The following is a 12,864-nucleotide window of genomic DNA, read 5'->3' as shown; positions in this document are numbered from 1 at the left end:
TTAGCCAGGATGGTCTCGATCTCCTGACCTCGTGATCTGCCCGTCTGGGCCTCCCAAAGTACTGGGATTACAGGCTTGAGCCACCGCGCTCGTCCCAGTCACTAGATTTCTGATTAAAAATAATCATCTAAAATGAACATATCTAAAAGTGCCAGTATACCCATCTGAATCTTTCAGTTGCCAATTTCTATATATTCTCTTTTCCAAAAGGTAGGGCAACTATTCATTTTCCAATGGCATTAGTATTTGCAGAAGGAGACTTCTCTCTGCTTAAGCCAGGGTCTCTTAACAGTGGACCACTGACATTTTGGGCTACATAATTCTTTGTGTTGTGGGGTGTTCTGTGCATTACATAACAGTACCCCTGGGCGCCACCCACTAGATGCTGCCAGTACTCCTCTACCCCAGGTGTGACTACCAAAAACGCAGTCGCAGCCATTGCCAAACGTCCCCTGGGACACAACTGTCCCCATTTGAAAGCCATAGATGTAAGTTGTGCTATTTATTCACTCAAAGAATATAGATTGAAACGTTTTTTCTTCACGTATTTCACCAGGATATGCATTAATAAATACACTGGGAATGTATTTTTTAAATGTAGGGCTGGGCACGGTAGCCGACGCCTGTAATCTCAGCACTTTGGGAGGCCAAGGTGAGCAAATCACGAGGTCAAGAGTTCGAGACCAGGCTTGCCAACATGGTGAAACCTCTGTCTCTACTGAAAATACAAAAAATTAGCTGGGCGTGGTGGCACACGCCTGTAATCCCAGCTACTTGAGAGGCTGAGGCGGGAGAATCGCTTGAACCCAGGAGGCGGAGTGAACCAAGATTGCACTACTGCACTCCAGCCTGGGCAACGAGCAAAACTCCATTTAAAAAAAAAAAAAGATAGGATAATATCAGAAACCGTAGGTCTTTCCTGGACTCCTATCTCAGAAGCAAAAACCGGATACATTATATGCCCTTTCAGGTTTTATTTGCAAGTTAACTTTAAATCTTGCATTTGACTTAAGATTTTTAAAACCTGATTTTCTTTTTATAAATTGTTAATACTGATTTGATAAAACTTGATACAAATATTAAACTAACATTCAGTTTGAATAAAAAAAAACCTTTAAAGGTAATGTTAACTCTGGATGGAACAAGAGTGTTTCTTAAATACTAAAAAACATAACCAGTTATGGTGTTAAGTCAGTAGAGAAACACTCTAAATAAAATCTAAACTTAGGTTCTGAAGACAAACTCCTCCAAAGCAAGGATAAATAACTGATTCTTCACTGGCCACAATAGTTTAATGGCACTCGATGCCCAAGATATAGAATGAAACCCCTGCATAATGATGATGTTGGACGAGAAAAATCACCCCAATTTTACAAACAAGTGAAAGCCATGAAGATTTTTATTGTACAATTATGCAATCCTTTTTTTGCGGGGAGGGGGAAGGGGACAGGATCTTTCTCTGTTGCCCAGGCTACAGTGCAGTTGCAGTCATGACTCACTGCAGCCTCAACCTCCCAGTTTCAAGTAATTCTCCTGCCTCAACCTTCCAAAGTAGCTGAGACTACGACACTCAGCTTTTTTTTTTTTTTTTTTTTTTGTAGAGTTGGGGCTTTGCCATGCGCCAAGGCTGGTCTCGATTTACTAGGCTCAAGCAATCCTCCCACACTGGCCTCCCAAAAATCTAGGATTACAGGCTGAGCTATCACACCCAGCCTTCAGTTATACGTTTCAAAGAAAATAAAATAATTTCCATTATATTCATTTATTCTTTCACTCATCTAAATACTTAGTGGGCATGTGCTGTGTGCACTGGTGCTAGGTGCTGGGGATCCAGAAGTGAACGAGCCAGACAAGGTGCTGCCCTTGTGGACCTTAAATTCTATTTAGGAAAGAAATAAACAGGTAAACAAATGCCAGGTTACCTGCAGAAATGGACACACCTGGTGACAGATACACGGGCCTCAAGTGATCCGCCCCCCTCTCGTTCCCAAAGTGCTGGGGTTACTATTCCTGGCCTCTGTCCCTGCATCTTTATGTGCCTGCAACACCAAGAGGGAGCTCTTGGCCCCTGGATTAGGGTCAGGGCCCCAGAGGCCCAGGGTCAAGGCTATGGCTGCATCTTTAGGACAAGAGGCTGCATCTGACAGGTATGGAAGAGGCTCCGCTGAGGCCTCCTTGAATTCCTGCTGGAGAAAGCAAGTGGGGGTGCTCCTTGAAGAAACAGGGGGAGCCCACCGATCTCAGGGGTTCTGTTCTGGCCTGCGACCCTGGATCGTCCAGCCTGGGCCGGGATGGGGAGCAGACCTCGCCCTTCTTGGCTAGGGCTGAGGGTGAGGGTCCCGTTTCCCCAAAGGCCTAGCCTGGGCTTGCAGCCGCAAGCCCCCCGGGGCAGCGCCCAGCCCCGCCCCGCCCCTCCAGGCCCGGCACTCGTCCTGAACCAAGATTGCGCCGACGGCCTCGGGGGCGTCACGCCACCTGCGCGTGTCTCCTGACCCACGCTAGGGGCATCTCCCGCGCTGCTCTTAACCCCGCAGATGGTGGCCGAGCGGGAGAGCGGGAAGCATGGCCGGGAGGACGGCGGTGGCCTGGGCGGCGCTCGGGCCGCTGTTGTGGGTCTGCGCGCTGGCGCTGCAGGGCGGGATGCTGTATCCCCGGGAGAGCCCGTCGCGGGAGCGCAAGGAGCTGGACGGCCTCTGGAGCTTCCGCGCCGACTTCTCCGACAACCGACGCCGGGGCTTTGAGGAGCAGTGGTACCGGCGGCCGCTGCGGGAGGTGCGATCTCGGGGCAGGGCCGGGAGGCGTCCGGAAGCCCGGCGGTGGGAGTAAGGGAGCCCGGGCCCCCGCAGGCTCCTTCCCCTGGGCTTCCCGGAGCTGGGAGCCCGCAGGAGGTTAAAGGTCAACGGGCTTAGGGGACGCGGGGTTGGGGGACGGGGAAACGGGAGCACTCTGGAGGGTCGGGGTGGAGGAGGCTGGAGGAGGAGAAAAGACTCCTGCCGAACCCCTTCCTGAGGCGAAGGCTGAGCCTGTGCAGTGTCCTTCGTTTTAGTATTTATTTTTTATTTAAAAAAATGTTTTTTGAGACTGGGTTTGCCCCTGTTTCCCAGGCTGGAGGAGAGTGGCGCCATCCTAACTTGTGAGCTCACTCGATTCTCCCGTCCCGCAGTTTAACTGGGGCCACCACGCCTGGCTAAAAAACCAAACCAAACCAAACCAAAAATCTTACCCGGGCTCAGTGGCTCACACCTGTAATCCCAGCACTTTGGGAGGCGGAGGCAGGCGAATCACCTGAGGGCAGGAGTTTGAGACCAGGCTGGCCAACATAACATGGTGAAACCTCTTCTCTACTAAAAATATAAAAATTAACCAAGTGTGGTGGTTCATGCCTGTAATCCCAGGTACTTGGGAGGCTGATGAGTCAGGAGAATTGCTTGAACCCAGGAGGTAGAGGTTGCAGTGAGCTGAGATCATGCCACTGCACTCCAGCCTGGGCGACACAGTGAGACCGTTTTTTTTTTTTTTTAAGATACAGGGTCTCACTAGTTACCCAGGCTGTTCTCGAACTCCTGGCCTCAAGCCATCCTCCCACGTTGACCTCCCAAAGTGCTGATTACAGGCAAGAACCACCCACACACTCCCCTGGCCACGGCAGCATGCACTGCACAGAACTGGGCCCGGGGATTGGGAGGAGGGGACAGTTTAGACGTCCTGAGGTCAGCTTTCTGGTTTTCAAGGTTCAGATAGAGGACAGGACGTGACATCAGGCCAAGGACGCTACCCGTGTTCCCCTCCTGACTTGGATGTGGTCAGCAGAGAAGTGGAACCGGGTGAGGTCTGGGCCACTTTTGCCTGGTCTGCATCCTCTTTTTCTGACTTTGCGGCATTCATTACAGGAGGGAGAGAGGAGGGGGCTGGGTGCCAGTGTGCGCCCCACTGACAGTGTCCTAAGCAAAGCTCCCCCCTATCCCCCCAACCAGCCCTCCTCCCTGTGACAGGCAATGGGCCATCTGCCTTAGTCATGGGTCTGAACCTTCTTGCCTCTGGCTGGGATGTGGCCCTGGGCTCGCTCCTGTCTCGGGAGCTATTGGGCCCCATCCACTCTGAGGAGGAACTCCTGGTTCCCCTGGCCCAGGTGCACAAACCGCCCTGGCAATTGACCTGTTATCAGGCAAGTTACCTGTCTGTCCGCCGAGAGCCTCACATGTGTCAGACTTTTGCACTGAAAGCCCGGGACCAGCTTGCGCATCACTGGTCCCGGGATCCCTTTGGGGTAGGAGCTGAGCCCGGCCCTTCTCTCCACAGTCAGGCCCCACCGCTGGGGACATGCCAGTTCCCTCTAGCTTCACCGACATCAGCCAGGACTTGGCGTCTGTGGGCTTTTCGGCTGGTGTGGTATGAACGGGAGGGATCCTGCCAGAGCGATGGACCCAGACCTGAGCACAAGACAATGAGTGGGCTGAGGAATTGGCAGTGCCCACGCCTATGGCCATCGGGTCCAGTGTGGCCATGGGCAGCAAGCGGGTGGGTGGGCACTGGTGCTGCTAGGCATGGCACCCCAGCTGCCCCACAGGCCTATCTGCCGGGGTGGATGTGGGGTGGCCCTGCCTGCCTGGTGCTGTGCCCTGTGTAGGGGGATAGGTGGCCTTCATCTACCCCATTGGGATGCCGTTCTTCCCGTCTGACGGCAGCCCCAGAGCCCCATACTGTTGGATATGTGAGGGAGTGCCCAATAGGCAGGCCCTTCCTCATGCCCTGACCCTCCACCCCCTCTCTTGTCTCCTGTGTCTGCAGTGGGGGTAATGGGGTCAACACGCTGGAGGCATGAGGGGGCTACTCCTTTGAGGCCGACATCAGCCACCTGTCCGAGGTGGGGCCCTGTCTCCCGCTCCGCATCACTGTCGCCATCAACAACACACTCACCCCCACCACCTGCCACCCAGGGACCATCCAATACCTGACGACACCTTCCAAGTGGAATTCATCCCTGCTCCATTGCACGGCCCCCCTTCCGCCTCCCACCGAGGTGGTTTCTCATTCTAGGGACAGGGTGGCCTTTGCGAGTGGAGCCCTGGTCTGGGGAGGCCGGGGAAAGCAATTGAGCTGAGGTCAAGGGATCCAGGGCAAGGGCCCAGCGAACCACAGTCCTCCCCACCCTAGGTATCCCAAGGGTTACTTGTCCAGAATACAGTAGTGGACTTCTCAACTACGCGGGACCCAGCGGTCTGTGCTTCTGTACAAACACCCACCACCTACATCGATGACTCACCGTCACCCTGACGGCGTGGGCAGCATGACAGTGGGTGAGGGCTTCTGCTAGGACCTCCCTCAGTGGGGCCCAGGGTGGCCTCTGTGGTTCCCTGTTTGGAAAGCTGTCCCAGGAAAACGGGTGCTCCCAGGCATCGTCTAAACGCCTCACTGGCCCATCCAGGCCTCAAGCTAGATTCCAGCGCTGTCTGGAGTGGCCACGGGCTCGCCGAAAGCAGCCGACGCGCCTCCCTGGGAAGAGGTCTGTCGGCACACAGCGTCAGGGGTTGGCGAGTCGAGTACCCTGTGGCGCAGCTGTCTGCTCTCACTCCAGCTCCCCTTGCTACAGCCGTGTCAAGGAACAGGCAGCTTCGGGGGCGGCATGGTGGCTTCACACCGTGGCAGCCAGGCAACTTTGCAAGGAGGGCCTGGTAGAGGATCTTCTGAGGCCAGTGGTGCAAACCAAGCTGGGCAAACATGTAGCGGAGCGCACATAGCGAGGCCATCACCACAAAAAATTAAAAAATTAGCCAGGATGGTGATGCATGCCGGTAGTCCCAGCTGCTGAGGCAGGAGAATCACTTCAGGCTGGGCGGTCAAGGGTGCAGTGAGCTATGACTGTGCCACTGCGTTCTGGTCTGGGCAACAGAGGGAGACCCTGTCTTTCTTTATTTTCTTTTTTCTTTTTTTTTTTTTTGAGATGGATTCTTGCTCTGTCACCAAGCTGGAGGGCAGTGGTGTGATCTTGACTCACTGCAATCTCTGCCTCCTGGATTCAAGCAATTCTTCTGCCTCAGCCTCCCAAGTAGCTGGGATTACAGGCACCTGCCACTACACCCGGCTAATTTTTGTATTTTTTTTTAGTAGAGATGGGGTTTCACTATGTTGGTCTGACTGGTCTTGAACTCCTAACCTAAGGTGATCCACCCTCCTCGGCCTGCCAAAATGCAAGGGTTACAGATGTGAGCCCCTGCGCCCAGCTGGGGGATACCCTGTTGTTGTTGTTGTTGTTGTTGTTTTTTGAGATGGAGTCTCTCTCTGTTGTCCAGGCTGGAGTGCAGTGGTATGATCTTGGCTCACTGTAACCTCCACCTCCCAGGTTCAAGCGATTCTCCTGCCTCAACCTCCTGAACAGCTGGGATTACAGGCGTACGCCATCATGCCCAGCTAATTTTTGTATTTTTAGTAGAGATGGGGTTTCAGCATGTTGGCCAGGCTGGTTCAACTCCTGACTTCAGGATCCACCCACCTCAGTCTCCCAAAATGCTGGGATTACAGGCATGAGCCACTGGGATATCCTGTATTTATGAAAAATTTTTGTTTTAAGTTTTTTTCTTTCTTAAAATGTACATTTTTCAGGCCGGGCGCCGTGGCTCACGCCTATAATCCCAACACTTTGGGAGGCCAAGGCAGTCGGATCACAAGGTCAGGAGCTCAAGACCATCCTGGCTAACACGGTGAAACGCCATCTCTACTAAAAATACAAAACATTAGCCGGGCGTGCTGGCGGGCGCCTGTAGTCCCAGCTACTCTGGAGGCTGAGGCAGGAGAATGGCGTGAACCCGGGAGGCAGAGCTCACAGTGAGCCAAGATCACATCACTGCACTCCAGCCTGGAGGACAGAGAGAGACTCCATGTCAAAAAAATAAATAAAAAAATAAAACATACCTTTTTCTTTTCCTGATATGAGGCCTTGCACTGTCGCCCAGGCTGGAGTGCAGTGGCAAGATTATTGACAGCTGTCATGGGGCTGCAGTTCTAAGTTTAAAAGAATTTAGGTGCCGTGCGCGGTGGCTCACGCCTGTAATCTCAGCACTTTGGGAGGCCGAGGCGGGCGGATCATGAGGTCAGGAGATCAAGACCATCCTGGCTAACACAGTGAAACCCCATCTCTACTAAAAATACAAAAAAAATTAGCTAGGCGTGGTGGCGGGTGCCTGTAGTCCCAGCTACTCTGGAGGCTGAGGCAGGAGAATGGCTTGAACCTGGGAGGGGGGGTTGCAGTTAGCCGAGATTGCGCCACTGCACTCCAGCCTGAGCGACAGAGCAAGACTCCGTCTCAAAAAATAAAAAAATAAAAAAAATTTAGGCTGGGTGTGGTGGCTAATGCTTGTCATCCCAGCAGTTTGGGAATGTGGATCGCTTGAACTGAAAAGTTTCAGACCAGCCTGGGCAACATAGTGAGACCGTGTCTGAGAAAAAATAAAATAAATGAATACAAAAGAATTGAAAAAAGAATCACACAGCAAACACAATGCAACACAGAGCAATTTATGGCCCAGGAAAAGTATTTTGGAAGTTAAGTTTAGAATAGCGCGGGCGCAGGGGCTCATGCCTGTCATCCCAGCACTTTTGGAGGCCGAGGCGGGTGGATTGCTTGAGCTCCGAAGTTCAAACCAGCCTAGCCAACGTTAGCTGGGCATTGTGGTGTGAGCCTGCAATCCCAGCTACTCAGGAGGTTGAGATGGGAGAGTTGCTTGAACCCGGGAGGTGGAGGTTGCAGTGAGCTGAGATTGCAACACTGCACTCCAGCCTGGGTGACAGCAACACCCCGACTCAAAAAAAATAATGAAGTGCAAAACACATGGTTCACCCTGAGACACAGAATTCAGGACAGGCTGCTCGTCAGGATGAGACAGCGCCGATTATTACTGGGGAAACTCCCTTTCTGGGAGTCTTCCATGATGAATTCCTAAGGAGCTGGGAAGAGGTGTTACTGTAAGCACGTTCTGGGCTGGCCTTTGGGTGCACATGCACAGTAGCTGTACATGCGTGTTCACACATCACGTGTCTCAGTGGCGTGGCTGGCATGTCCAAAAAACACAGTCACTTCTTGACTACCTACCCTGCCTCAAGATCATAGCTCACTGCAGCCCCGAACTCCTGGCTCAAGCAATCCTCCCACTTCAGCCTGCCAAGTAGCTACGGCTGCTGGGGCTGCAAGCACGCACCAGCACGCCCAGCTGATTGTGTTTTTAGGGAAGAAGTGGTTTCCCTGTGTTACCCAGGCTGGTCTTGAACTCCTGGGCTCAAGCGATCCTCCCACCTCAGCCTCCCCGTGTTGGGATTACAGGTCTGACCACTGTGCCTGGCCAAAAAAATCTTTTTTTAAATTAAAAAAGCACTGGGTGCGGTGGCTCACACCTGTAATCCCAGCACTTTGGGAGGCCAAGGCAGGTGGATCACCTAAGGTCAGGGGTTCTAGAGCAGCCTGGCCAATATGGCAAAATCCTATCTCTACTAAAAAATATAAAAATTCACCAAGCATGGTGGTGCACGTCTATAATCCCAGGTACTTGGGAGGCTGAGGGGGCAGAATCTCCTGAACCCTGGAGGTGGAGTTTGCAGTGAGCCAAGATCATGCCACTGCACTCCAGCCTGGGGAACAGAGTGAGACTCCGTTTCAAGAAAAAAACAAAAACAATTTAAAAAATTAAATAAATAAAAAAAAAAGCAACAGAAACAAATGGCTTCCTGGCAGCAGTGGCTGCAGGGCGCTCCCATTTGTGTGACTCAGGTCATGTCCCTCCCTCAGCCCTGCTCTCTCTTGTTTCTCGCAGGGCTGGTGAATTACCAGATCTCTGTCAAGGGCAGTAATCTGTTCGAGTTGGAAGTACGTCTTCTGGATGCAGAAAACAAACTCATGGCGAATGGGACAGGAACCCAGGGCCAACTGAAGGTGCCGGGTGCCAGCCTCTGGTGGCCATACCTGATGCACGAACGCCCCGCCTATCTGTACTCGTTGGAGGTAATGGTGGTTTGGGACATGCCCAAGGGAGGTCTTTTGCCCGCATCTAGTGTCCCTGGCTTCAGCAGGAGCCCAGGACAGGTGAACGGGCAGGCGTGGTCCTCTGAGCTTTCTGATGTTTCTCACCCTTGGTGGGAGGCCCAGTTTTTTTTATTTTGGTTTTTTTTTTGAGATGGTTTCACTCTGTCACCCCGGCTGGAGTGCAGTGGCCTGATCACAGCACACTGCAGCCTTGAGCTGTCAGCCTGCAGCAATCCTCCTACCTTGGCTCCTCAGTAGCTGGGACTACAGGCACATGCCACCATGCCTGGCTAATTAAAGAAAAAAGTAAGCTGGGCACAGTGGCTCATGCCTACAATCTCAGCATTTTGGGAGGCTGAGGTGGGTGGATGGCCTGAGGCCAGGAGTTTGAGACCAGCCTGGCCAACATGGTGAAACCCCATCTCTACTAAAAATGTGACAATTTGCTGGGCATGGTGGTGCACACCTGTAATTCCAGCTACTTGGGAGGCTGAGGCAGGAGAATTGCTTGAACTCAGGAGGCAGAGGGTGCAGTGAGCTGAGATCACACCACTGCAGTCCAGCCTGGGGGACAGAGTGAGACTGTCTCAAGAAAGTTTTTTTTTATAGAGATGAGGTCTCAGGCTGTTGCCAGGCTGGTCTTGAGTTCCTGGACTCCAGTGATCCTCCTGCCTTAGCCTCCCAAAATGTGAGAACTCCAGGCATGAGCCTCCTTGTCTGGTCAAGGGGAAGGCCCCGTTTTGAAGGGCAGGTCCCAGGGTCAGCCAGGGAAGGGCAGAGCCTCTGATTGCTGCATCTCTGCTTACAGGCCCAGAGGCGGCTGCTGGGGTGCACGAGGGGCCTTCCTGGCAGAGGGCAGGCCGGATGGGGCTCAGGCTGTCGGGTGCTCACACCTGGTGCTTTGGTTGTTGTAGGTGCGCCTGACTGCACAGATGTCACCGGGGCCTGTGTCTGACTTCTACACACTCCCTGTGGGGATCCGCACTGTGGCTGTCACCGAAAGCCAGTTCCTCATCAATGGGAAACCTTTCTATTTCCACGGCGTCAACAAGCATGAGGATGCGGACGTGCGTTGGGGCTCCTGGGTCCTTGTGGGGGCTGCTTCTGGTCACCCTCCACTTTCACCTTCCCTGTGTCCTGCAGTTGAGGGCAGCTCAGGGCAATGAGGCAAATGGCTCCAAATGGAGAGGGGACTCGTGGGGTGGCTCTCCAGGGTCCTGGCTCTCAGAGGAAGTGCAGCTTCGACAGGGACAGGGGTCATTCAGCTCTGCTGTCTCGTAGATCCGAGGGAAGGGCTTCGACTGGCCGCTGCTGGTGAAGGACTTCAACCTGCTTCGCTGGCTTGGTGCCAATGCCTTCCGCACCAGCCACTACCCCTACGCCGAGGAAGTGCTGCAGATGTGTGACCGCTATGGGATTGTGGTCATCGATGAGTGTCCTGGCGTGGGCCTGGCACTGCCGTGAGTCCCCTCTGTGCACCTGCTCACCTGCCCAGCCCGTGGGCTGCACCATGACCCTCTGTCCCTTCCCTCCTGGCCTGCAGGCAGTTCTTCAACAACGTGTCCCTGCAAAACCACATGCGGATGATGGGGGAAGTGGTGCGCAGGGACAAGAACCACCCTGCCGTCGTGATGTGGTCTGTGGCCAATGAGCCTGCGTCCCACCTAGAATCTGCCGGCTACTACTTGAAGTGAGTGCCCCCTGCCTGCCCTCGGCTAGACTGGGGAGGAGACCCTGGCAGGTGGCTGGCTGGGGTGGGCGTGTGCTGTTCAAGATCAGCCTCCCGTCCAGCCCAATGGAAGGCCGTCTATACCTGGACATTCAGGGACCAAATACCCGCCCACATTGTGGTTTTCTATTTGTTTATTTTTATTTTTGAGATATAGTCTCACTGTGTTGCCTAGGCTGGAGTGCGGTGGCGTGATCTTGGCACACTACAACCTCTGCCTCCTGGGTTCAAGTGATTCTCCTGCCTTAGCCTCCTGAGTAGCTAGGATTACAGGCACTCATGAGCCACTGTGCCTGGCCTGGTTTTTTTTTGTTTTGTTTTGTTTTTCGAAATGGGTTCTCACTCTGGTTGCCGTGGTTAGAGTGCGGTGGTGCAATGTTGGCTCACTGCAGCCTCGACTTCCCAGGCTCACGTGATCCTCCTGCCTCAGCCTTCCAAGTAGCTGGGATTATAGATGTGTATCATCACACTCAGCTAATTTTTGCTTTTTTTGTTTGTTTGTTTTTTGATGCGGAGTCTCCCTCTGTTGCCCAGGCTGGAGTGCAGGGGCATGATTTCAGCTAACTGCAACCTTTGCCTCCTGGGTTCAAGCAATTCTCCAGCCTCAGCTTCCCGAGTAGCTGGGATTACAGGCATGGGCCACCACGCCTGCTGACTTTTGCCTTTTTTTTTTTTTTTTTTTTTTTGAGATGGAGTCTCACTCTGTGGCCAGGCTGGAGTGCAGTGGTGCAATCTCAGCTCACTGCAACCTTCACCTCCCAGGTTCAAGTGATTCTCTTGCCTCAGCCTCCTGAGTAGTTGGGACTACAGGCACACGCCAACACACCCTGCTAATTTTTGTATTTTTAGTAGAGACAGCGTTTTGCCATTTTGACCAGGGTGGTCTCGATTTCTGATCTCATGATCTGCCCACCTTGGCCTCCCGAAGTGCTGGGATTACAGACGTGAGCCACCGTGCCTGGCCAACTTTTGCAGTTTTCAGTGGAGACGGGGTTTCACTATGTTGGGCCACGCTGGTCTTGGAGTCCTCACCTCAGGAGATCCACTTACCTTGGTCTCCCAAGTGCTGGGATTACAGGTGGAGGCCACCGTGCCCGGCTAATTTTTGTATTTTTAGTAGAGACTGGGTTTCACCACTTTTGCCAGACTGGTCTGGAACTCCTGGCCTCTAGTGATCCTCCTGCCTCAGCTTCCCAAAGTGCAGGGATTACAGGTGTGAACCACCGCACCCGGCCCCCTTTTCTTCCTTATAATCGTGCAGTTCTAACTCAGCGTTCAGAGTAGGTTTTTCACTTGCGGTAGAGGCAGCAAAGGTGGTAGAAATGCTTCTTGACTCATACAGCACACCCCAATTTCATGCAGTGCTTTGGGCTGAGCCAAGTCTGCAGCAGGCAGAAGGCTCTGAGAAGTTGTCGCAGCCTGGGCCGTGGACAATTCAGAGCTCAGGCCACAGGGGTGTGCTCAGCAGGACTGGGTGGACAGGACGTTTGTTGCGAAGGGAAGGGGAAGAGTACAGGCTTCCAGGAGCAGGTGTTTGAGGCTTCCAGACAGGCTTCTTTGGGAGGTGACCAGAGGAGATGCCTGCTTTCTGAGGCAGGATTTGAAGGGAGCCACCCAGGCTGGAGAGGTTCAGCCAGGCTGTCCCAAGGCTTTGAAGCTTCCCATCTGAGAGCCTGGCTGTTGGAGAGTGTGGGTGTGGAACTTGAGGTAGGGAGTTCTGTTCTGATCTGTGCCAGCCACAGCCTTTGGATGGGCAGAGCAATGATTGGGGAGGGCGTAAAAGAAGAAATGGACTGAGGAAGGAGGAAAACAGGCTTCAACAACAGTCTAGGCTGGGTGTGGTGGCTCACACCTGTAATCCCAGCACTTTGGGAGGCCAAGGTGGGTGGATCACCTGAGGTCAGGAGTTTGAGACCAGCCTGGCCAACAGATATATTGAAACCCCATCTCTACTAAAAATACAAAAATTAGCCAGGCGCGGAGGTGGGCACCTGTAATCCCAGCTACTTGGGAGACTGAGGCAGGAGAATCGCTTGAACCTGGGAGGCAGAGGTTGCAGTGAGCCGAGATCATGTCATTGCACTCCAGCCTGGGCTACAGAGTGAGATGATTCTGTCTCTCAAAA

The 12,864-nt window shown here is 53.3% G+C and overlaps 1 protein-coding gene across 1 annotated transcript in view; it reads left to right on the top strand.

The window, feature by feature from the left end:
* Positions 1-2,534: 2,534 nt before the first annotated feature.
* Positions 2,535-12,864, top strand: part of GUSB (glucuronidase beta) — a 20,180-nt gene continuing 9,850 nt past the window's right edge. Inside the window, 12 exon segments of the mRNA XM_017869571.1 lie at positions 2,535-2,772; positions 4,300-4,359; positions 4,361-4,400; positions 4,403-4,423; positions 4,426-4,495; positions 4,789-4,968; positions 5,155-5,231; positions 5,234-5,298; positions 8,804-8,989; positions 9,925-10,077; positions 10,292-10,470; positions 10,554-10,700. Of these exon segments, the coding sequence (XP_017725060.1) occupies positions 2,563-2,772; positions 4,300-4,359; positions 4,361-4,400; positions 4,403-4,423; positions 4,426-4,495; positions 4,789-4,968; positions 5,155-5,231; positions 5,234-5,298; positions 8,804-8,989; positions 9,925-10,077; positions 10,292-10,470; positions 10,554-10,700 (1,388 nt within the window). The 5' untranslated portion in view covers positions 2,535-2,562.

Source organism: Rhinopithecus bieti, unplaced genomic scaffold (assembly GCF_001698545.2).
Source record: "Rhinopithecus bieti isolate Rb0 unplaced genomic scaffold, ASM169854v2 scaffold_5305, whole genome shotgun sequence".
NCBI classification, from domain to species: Eukaryota; Metazoa; Chordata; class Mammalia; order Primates; family Cercopithecidae; genus Rhinopithecus; species Rhinopithecus bieti.
The sequence above is the reverse complement of the archived record's forward strand: the minus strand, read 5'-3'. Positions and strand labels throughout refer to the sequence as shown.